This window comes from Eucalyptus grandis, chromosome 11 (genome assembly GCF_016545825.1).
Source record: "Eucalyptus grandis isolate ANBG69807.140 chromosome 11, ASM1654582v1, whole genome shotgun sequence".
Lineage (NCBI taxonomy): Eukaryota > Viridiplantae > Streptophyta > Magnoliopsida > Myrtales > Myrtaceae > Eucalyptus > Eucalyptus grandis.
This window is the reverse complement of record NC_052622.1, coordinates 25,144,634-25,153,335: the sequence shown is the minus strand read 5'-3', so window position 1 is coordinate 25,153,335 and position 8,702 is coordinate 25,144,634. Positions and strand designations below refer to the sequence as shown.

The following is an 8,702-nucleotide window of genomic DNA, read 5'->3' as shown; positions in this document are numbered from 1 at the left end:
TTTGTGAGCTTAAATGTTTGTGATTGTGAGCGAAATACCAAAATAGTGACCTAGTGAGATAGTGTGATTTACCACTAAGTGTTTGCACTTAAAGTTGTAATATCTTATTGACCATATAGTGGAATCCAACTAAAAGACTGTTAGTGTGGGAGAGTGAACGTAGGCTTGATCTAAATCGAACCACTATAAATTTCGTGTGCAATCTTTTCTTCTTTTAATTCTTCTTATTTAAGTTTGTTGCATACTTACATATTATTTTAGAAGTCTGTTCCATCACATAATAGATTTTGAACATCCACTAAAAGTTTGGTGGCTCCTTTGTTAGACTTTGATCCTTATTCATACTTTGCTCAAAATTTGTTTTATTCCGTACTTATTTGTCAAGACTTCTTTCAAACATCTATTTACCCCCACTAGGTGTTCATACTAGCTTTATCACTAACAACTTTCTTTGCAACTTGATCCTACAATCTATAGCCAAAATTTTCATGTTTATAACCCAAAATATACATTATTTAGACTTTGATCACAATGAAGCATTCCATAATACAAGCCTTAGAAGCAAAGGCTGGCTTGGAGGATCAATTGACCAGGTGCCGCACGGTCCCGTGATCGATACAATTGCTTGGAAATGGTACCTTCATGACGTCATTGTATATTAATTGTTTTGTTTTGAATTCATAAACAATCTCTCTCTCTCTCTCTCTCTCTCTCTCTCCCCTTCCTCTGTTTGAACATCACATTCCATTCTTCGAAAAAAAAAAATCCATTAGAATTTTCTACTTTCAAATTTCATCTTTGCATTCAAATATTTAACAAATAAATATTAAAAAATTTATATCTGATTTTAAATATAGATTATTTATTGTTTATGGAGTCTTATTTCACACTTTCAATCCTCATAATATCAAAGAGTTGATCTCATAGAGAGAGCTGAGCCATGGCCGTTAAAGAAAATTATTACCTGCTAAGGGCTTCCAAAATGATCACAATGGTCCGATCACAAAAGTCCTCTATGAGAATTCCTTCTAAAATTCTCTACTCATTTTCTGAAACTCGCAACACATGATCGTTCCATTTTAATTACCCAGGATCTTCATTCAAAGCATCTATTTTATTTTACAAGAAAGTTTTTATCCTCCTTGGCAAGTCCCCTGCAGCGTAATAGTTCACTCAAGATAGACTCCACATGGGAACTTTTTCCCAAATAAGACCATCAACCAGTGATCTTATCATTTAGACCTAATGTCACAAATTGTTTTTCTTTTACAATATAGGTTGTCGTCACTTATGGTGCTTGTCGAATGCCACTGTTACGATTTTACATTGGGTATAATTCGGACAAAAACTCCAAGAATGAAAGGTCCCGAAATGAAATGAGATGACCACGGATATAACGTTATGTTCTAGTTCTCTCAACCAAAATCTCTGTTAAAAAAAAAAAACCAAAATCTAAAATGTCTTTCATTGCTATTTGGCTGCGTTTCCAAAGCCCCTTGGGCCAAATTGTAAGTGTTTGGAAAGTTTTAAGGCCTAAGGCAGATGCTAGGCTAATTTGGGCTTTTAGCTTTCTCGGCATGCAAAAAGCCTAAGGTTAGTAAAAATATTATTTTCCAAAACTACCCTCACTAACTTTTTCTTTTTCCGATTTTGCCCTTACTTATGACTGTTCATCTTCTTCTCCATTGAAGCCGGTTGACATTGTTTTGCATGGTTGTGAGGGGCAAGAGATGGGCTAAAGAGAGGCCAACATGGTTGAGGCAACCCAGGCGACCGCTGTCAAGCGAGTGCCATTTGGGTCATGCGACCCTCACGAGGCCATTTGAGGTTGTCCAATCCAAATGACCCTTGGGGTCCTATGACCTTCGCAAGGGATCATGAGGTCGTATGACCCACGCAACCCAGATTGGTCCTCATTGAGGTCAAGCGACCTTCATGAGGGGTTGCGGGGGTTGCACGACCTCAAGCGGCCCTTGCTAGTTGTCTCTAGGGGCTATTTGAGGTGATGGCAGCTGGCAAAAAATTTGGATCACTGGAGGCTGCTGCCCTTTGCTAACTCTAACGAAGGGCCAGCTATCTTTTTCTTCTTCTTTTTAATAATAAAAGTCCTTTGTATAAATAAATTTTCAAGCATTAATTTACTAAAAATTACTTCATAATAGACTTTTAAATTACAATTTTAACAAACACAATTTGCATTTTGGAAATCTCCTTTAATTTAAAATCCTTTGAGTTTTTTCAAAAGTTTTTCCAAAAATCCAACCAAACACAGCCTTTGTTTAGGCAAAAGCATCAGTTATTTCGCTTCTTTAAATGTCAATAACCAGCCCAACACTGGAGCAACTTGTTTGTGGTTTTCCTTGTATGACGACTCCTGACCATTAGACAGTATCCTTGTTTTCTTTATTCCAAATTCAATGGCAAGGGAACAAATCCCTTATTTAGGAAAGGGTAAACTCTCCTAATACAAATCAAGACTGTAATGAAATGCATATAGGCTCTCCGCCTCTCGAGATGTGGACGCAGGAACACCCTAATCGCTAGAGCCACCCAATGCGGATATCAAGAAGGCTATACGTGAAAGAACAACTTGATCATCACATATTGACAGGACGACAATCAGGAAAGTGCATCAGAATCGTGAGAATTTCCAATCTTCAAGAGCTGAAAGCACGAAGACCACGTGATTCATATAAAGACATCAAAAACTGACTCTATAGACATACATATGTATGTATTTATTTGACCGACGTGCTCCCTAAAAGAACATGATGTAGGATCAACCTCATGAGCCACTCTAAGCAATTGTTCTGCTGAAAATTGGCCAAAATATAATCGAGTTAAAACACAGTGTTCACACTTAAAATGACCAGTTGGCTCATAGCCTATTTGAAATCTTAAAGTTCAAGAGAACTGAGCCTTCGAATTCGACCAAGCAGTGGTTGATCTAGACATTCTTTCCTCAGCTATTCTCTTTCTGCCTCTGCTACTTCCTTCTGCTCATCTTTATAGCCCCACTTCGCTTCTTCAGACTCGACCAGCAAGATCTCCCAGTCTGAGAGAAGCTTGTCCCTCCTACACTTCACTTCCTTTATCTTTCTTTTGAGCTCTTCCTCTTCCTCGGCGAGGTCATCCATTAACTGCTTATACATGATGTGAGTCTCATGGCTCTTCTTCATAACAGAGAACCATTGATCCCTTTGTAGTTTATGCAGCTCAAACTCAGCATTGTCCTGCTCAAATGTTAAGAGTTTGAAAGTGAAATCATTGAAATTGGCCTGAAATGTCTCAATTGCTACTTTTTGCTCCGATGATAATCTAGTTCTGGCTAAGCTTAAAGTTCATAGTGCCTCAGATAGCTTCTCTTTCATATTCAGTTTAAAGAGATCCGAAAGGCATTCCTTCAAAGACTGCTTAGCCTCCGCAACTTCTTCTAAGCTAGGAATTTCAGCCCTCCAGGAACCATCTTGGTGGCATAAACTTGATCCTGCACTAACACCATCAGTCCCAGCAGCATTGATGAGTTCCTCCAGACCAGTAAAATGGGAGTCAAAGTAATCAGTTGGTCTAGCTGCCTGAACGTTCATTAGAGGTGTAACTGCCAAGACGCAATCACCATTTGTTAGGTATTCTCAGGTACGATTATGAAGCTCAGTCAATGTAATGAACCTTGTGAAACCCCAAAAACTCTCTCTAGCAATGAAATCATGTTGCCCCCTGCAGAATTCAGGAGACAGGGTGACGAATTCAAAAACTTATTTACAGCATCAGACCATGACTTGTGGAAGAAACATTGGAGACCATTAAGAACTATAATTTTGTATTGTTCGTCAAATGTTAGCAACAGAAGAAGCAAATCAGAGTGAAATCAAGAACACTTCGTATTCCAACTTACCTCGGATTTTCTTCTTGGAGATGCGCCCCAACCTCTTGTTCCCGGGCTTGAATGAATTTTTCCTTAAGGAATAAAATCTTATTGATGATAATCCCTATAAATGATAGGCCGGAATGGTGGGGTTCGGAACCCTATTTCAATGGAATGCAAATTTATCCGGCTGCTTCGTTTTCTTTCTCTTTCCCCGAACAGATGACTCACTTGTTTGACACGATTAACTAATCAAAACCTGTTCAAAGTGACATGTTTTGTAGTATGCCCTTTGCTTTGTATTTATGCAATGTATATCAGTGCTTTATCGGTGAAATGTTCGTACTTTATTTTATACATCTAGGTAGGTTACATAGTTTTGACAGCCTTACATGCTTCAGCGTTAGGTCATTCTGGTGTGAGGGACAATTATCAAAGGGTCAAGCAATTGCTCTTTTGGCCAAGGACGAAGCGGTGGAATATGTTAAAGCTTGTAATGTATGCCAGAGGAAGGGGATCGAACTCCTAACCCTGGACTCTTGCAACCTCTGGACATTCCTGCTCAGGCCTGGACTCATGTCCCATCGATTCAATTGAAGCCTTTGCCTAAATCTTATGGGAAGAATATTGTGTTTGTGGTGGTGGATCGACTCACGAACTATGTCCCCTTTATGGCCTTGCCTCATCCTTTCACAGCACTAGAAGTCGCCAAAGTATTCCTCAACAAGGTTTATAAGTTGGATTGGCTACCCGAAAGCATTGTATGTGAGAGAGATAAGATCTTTATTAGTTTGGTTTGGCAAGAAACCTTCAAGCTGATGGGAACGCAGTTGCATTTATCAACAGCATATAACCTCGGTCAGATGGGCAAATCGAGAAACTCGTGTTATTCATTGCTTTTTGTTTGGACAAATTGAAAGCATCAATTTTTTTTTCTTCTGTAATTACGGATAACCTCCCCAACCGTAGAGCCACCTCTTTGTGGCTCTCTCCTCATAAGAAAACAGCTAACCGTTAGACACTTACTTTGTTCTCTTCATTCCAAACTAAGTTGCAAGGGGACAAAATCCCTTACTTGGGACAGGGTAAACTCTCCCAACACAAATCCCCAATCCCCACGACAGTAATGCAATCTATTGTCTCTGCCTCATGAGATGTGGATATAAGAACACCCTCATCACCAGAGCCATCCAATGCGTAGTCATATCAAGAAGGCTATACGTGAAGGAACAGCTTGATCGTCACATATTGACAGAACAACATTCAGTAAAGCACATCACAATTATGAGAATTTCCAAGCTCCAAGAGCAAAAAGTGTGATGACCATGCTCATATGAGGAGATCAAAAACTGACTCAGTAGGCATACATATATGTCTCATATGCTGACTAAACTAACATGGTATAGGACCAACCATATATGCCCCTCTATGCTATTGTTCTGTCGAAAATTGGCCAAAAAATAACCAAGCTCAAACAAAGTTTTCATACTTCTAAGTGAACAATAGCCTCATAGCCTATGTGAAACTTAAAGTTTTAACAGAATTGAGCCTTCAATTTTGACCAATCAATGGTTGATCTAGACATTCTTTCCTCGGCTATTCTCTTCTTTTTCTCAGCCTCTGCTACTTTCTTCTGCTCATCTTTATAGAGTGACTTCACATCTTCAGACTCGACCAGCAAGATCTCCCAGTCTGAGAGGAGCTTGTTCCTCCCAGACTTCACTTCCTCCATCTTTCTTTTGAGCTCTTCCTCTTCCTTGGCAAGGTGATCCATTAATTGCTTATACAAGATGTGAGTCTCATGGCTTTTCTTCATAGCAGAGAAATTTTGATCCCTTCGTACTTTATGCAACTCAACCTCAGCATTGTCCTGCTCAAATGTTAAGAAGTTGGAAGTGAAATCATTGAAATTGGCCTGAAATGTCTCAATTGCTATTTTTTCCTCCGATGATAATCCAGTTCTGGCTGAGCTTAAAGTTGATAGTGTCTCAGATAGCCTCTCTTTCATACCCAATCTAAAAAGATCGGAAAGGCATTCCTTCAAAGACTGCTTAGCCTTCTCAGTTTCTTCTAAGCTAGGACTTCCATCAGTCAAAGCACAATCTTGGAGGTACAAACTTGATCCTACACTAACACCATTAGTCTCAGCAGCATTGATGAGTTCCTCCAGACCAGTAAAATAGGAGTCAAACTTATCAGTAGGTCTAGCTGGCTGAATATTCACAGGAGTCACTATTAAGACGGAAACTTTGGCTTTAATCACCAAAAAGTCATTCGCCAGGTATCCCCCAGTACTATTATGAAGCTTACTCAATGCAATGAACCTTGTGAAACCCCAGTCTTTCTCCCTCACGGTGAAAAAATGCTGCGTCTCTGCAGAATTGAGGAGATGATGATGAATTTGAAAACTTGTTTACAACACCAGAGCAATGATAAGTGGAAGAAACAATGGGGACCATGAACTAGAATGTAATATTGTACGTCCAGCAAAACTTTAGCAACAGAAGAAGCAACAACCTCTCCATGATCAGCTTCAGCAACCAAATTCATAAAAAGATTTATAAACTAACAATGCACAATATTTTTAGGACCACCAGATATAACCGTCTAGACTTAATTTGTGGCTCCACTCTTTTTTCTTGACCAAAATTTGGATCATACAGGCACCGTCAAGCCCCAACTCCTCCATCAACTGGACCAGTTGCTTACAAACTTAACTTGGCTAAATTCCTTAATCAGTGACCTCCGGATTTTTGTACGCGCATGTTGGAAGCTCACCCATCTTTGAGAGGCTTAAAGAATGAAATACAGAAAACGTATTCTCTCAACTCCAATATCTCTCTTTCTATCTATTCTCACGTATTCTTTTCTCATCTAAGCTCTTATTTTTCACCCTAACTTTTCTTCAAGTCATGACACCAATTTCTCAAAATCTAGATGCACAATTACTCAGAGAACCCCATCATATAATTTGGATCAAAAGCAAGAGATTCCAAGAAAAATCAGTTTAATTCAAGAACAAACCATGTCTAATAGAGTGAACACTACTGATTTGATCGATCACACACAGGCTGAACTTAGCATTTCTGGTCCACCCGTCCGGCAACATGGCAGAATCAGGGACATCGAGGTACAGCGACAAATGGTCCGTCTTATTCCCCTTAGGGTATACAACAATCATCCTGCACAAACAAAGGATCGGTGGACCTAAGTATGTCCTAAAATTGCTTCCTTAAAAATGACACGGACCGACGCAAGAATCGCTTGGCAACACGATGAACATGCGATCATCAAGAAACAACCTCAAAATAGAAAAATGAAAATAAAAATAATAGATGTTGAATTACCATTTACAGCCAAAAACTGTGAATGCTTCAGAGTAAAGCTTCGTCTCTTTCTGCTGACTGAAGTTGCTGATTGCCCACGTGAATTCTCCCTGATTAACATCATCTTGCGCGTCCATTCTTTTTGATTTTTTTTTTTTGGGACTGCTGCTTCTGCACGATCAACTTTCGCAAACAACACGGATGTTCTTCTTAGCAGAGACTCCAATTACGAAGAAGGAGGAGGAGAAGGATGAGGAGAGTTTCTTACATTCCAGGAGTTGGAAAAAATTATGAGGTACTCTCCACGAGCACTTGGGTCACACGATGCTGGCTCTTCGACTTCAAGGTGATGATATGATGGACGTCTCGGGCTTCTTTAGAAGTGGGAATGAGGGAAAAGCCAAGGGGAAAAAGGAGAGAACTTCCCGTGAAGTTAAAGAGGAAAAGCCGGGAGGGGTCTATTCAGGTTCAGAGGAAAAAGGCATCTCATTCTCACATTTTGGTTGGCACAATGAAAGCCAACGAGTATCTCTCGGTCTCGCGAATAATACTTGGACGTGACAGTTTCTAACACGACGTGAATAAGCACGATACAAAATTAAGGGAAACAAAATTAAGGGATTTGGATTGAGGTGTACTCTGCCCGTGATTGATCACTCCTCTAAATACATGTAACGCTGCCCTAATTAGGGTCAAACCACCATATACATTTTATCATTATTCTCTCTTTGATTCAAAAGATGTACATGATGTCAGAGCAGGAAAACACATCACATTTTTCAACGTCTCATCTCCAAATGCCACACTTCTTTTGCTCTTATTTGTGTCTCAAAAATATATGATATAGCATCAGTTCTCTTCTCCACCATCTCTTTACTCATCATCATCTAATTCTGTTAGTCCTAATTTCACATTTTCTTCCCTCTTGTTTGCTACTACCATTCATGTTGCTGCTCAAATTATGGACGTGCACTCAACCTCTTCTTCTCTTTTTCTTCCTCATATCTCTACTCCGAATCCCAATTTCCCTTCACCTCCCCCAACATTGCGCTCACTACAATCTCTTCCTCTTCTCTGCTTCTCCAATTTCTGCTGCTGCTCACATTAAGGCCGTGCGCTCCATATCTCCTCTTGTTCTTCCCAACATCACAAGTCTTGTCTTTATCAAGCTTGATGCTGATAATTATACGGAAATCTCATTTTGAGCCTATTTTATTCTGCAAAGATGCGATGGTTTATGTGGATGGATCTTCTCTGTGCCTGTTGATGTCACTGATCACAATGGCACTGGCGTTCAATCCCTCCAATTTCACTTGGGTAAAGACGGATCAATGAGTTTGTAGTTTGATCAATTCAACCCTCACCATCGAGGTTTCCATGAAGTTCATGACCTTCGAACATCTCGAGAGATTTGGCTCTCTCTTGGACAATGCTTTATTGATCATTGTGCGGCCAAAGAAAATGGAAAAAACTTGACTTTTCGATTACCGTCAGGAAACCGACCGGTCCAT

General features: G+C 39.7%; 1 protein-coding gene across 3 annotated transcripts; it reads right to left on the bottom strand.

The window, feature by feature from the left end:
- Nucleotides 1–5,132: 5,132 nt before the first annotated feature.
- On the bottom strand, nucleotides 5,133–7,594 carry LOC104425541 (MATH domain and coiled-coil domain-containing protein At3g58270). Of its 3 annotated transcripts, none has more exons than XM_010038248.3 (4): nucleotides 7,460–7,594; nucleotides 7,213–7,374; nucleotides 6,890–7,047; nucleotides 5,133–6,238 (listed from the first exon to the last, which is right to left on the bottom strand). In XM_010038248.3, the coding sequence occupies exons 2-4, from the start codon at nucleotides 7,326–7,328 to the stop codon at nucleotides 5,400–5,402; spliced, it is 1,113 nt and encodes a 370-aa protein (XP_010036550.2). In that variant the 5' UTR covers nucleotides 7,329–7,374; nucleotides 7,460–7,594; the 3' UTR covers nucleotides 5,133–5,399. The 3 variants fall into 3 exon arrangements, with proteins under 3 accessions (XP_010036550.2, XP_039160377.1, XP_018720154.2); XM_039304443.1 differs by having other exon boundaries at nucleotides 7,213–7,362; nucleotides 7,460–7,587; XM_018864609.2 differs by lacking the exon at nucleotides 6,890–7,047.
- Nucleotides 7,595–8,702: the final 1,108 nt, after the last annotated feature.

Excerpts from the sequence above, each read along its gene's own strand:
- LOC104425541 (XM_010038248.3), bottom strand. The coding sequence starts at position 7,328 with ATGGACGCGCAAGATGATGTTAATCAGGGAGAATTCACGTGGGCAATC. Across the intron at positions 7,048-7,212 it reads ACAGTTTTTGGCTGTAAATG|GATGATTGTTGTATACCCTA; the intron begins GTAATTCAACAT and ends TTGTTTGTGCAG. Across the intron at positions 6,239-6,889 it reads TGTTCACTCTATTAGACATG|AGACGCAGCATTTTTTCACC; the intron begins GTTTGTTCTTGA and ends TCAATTCTGCAG.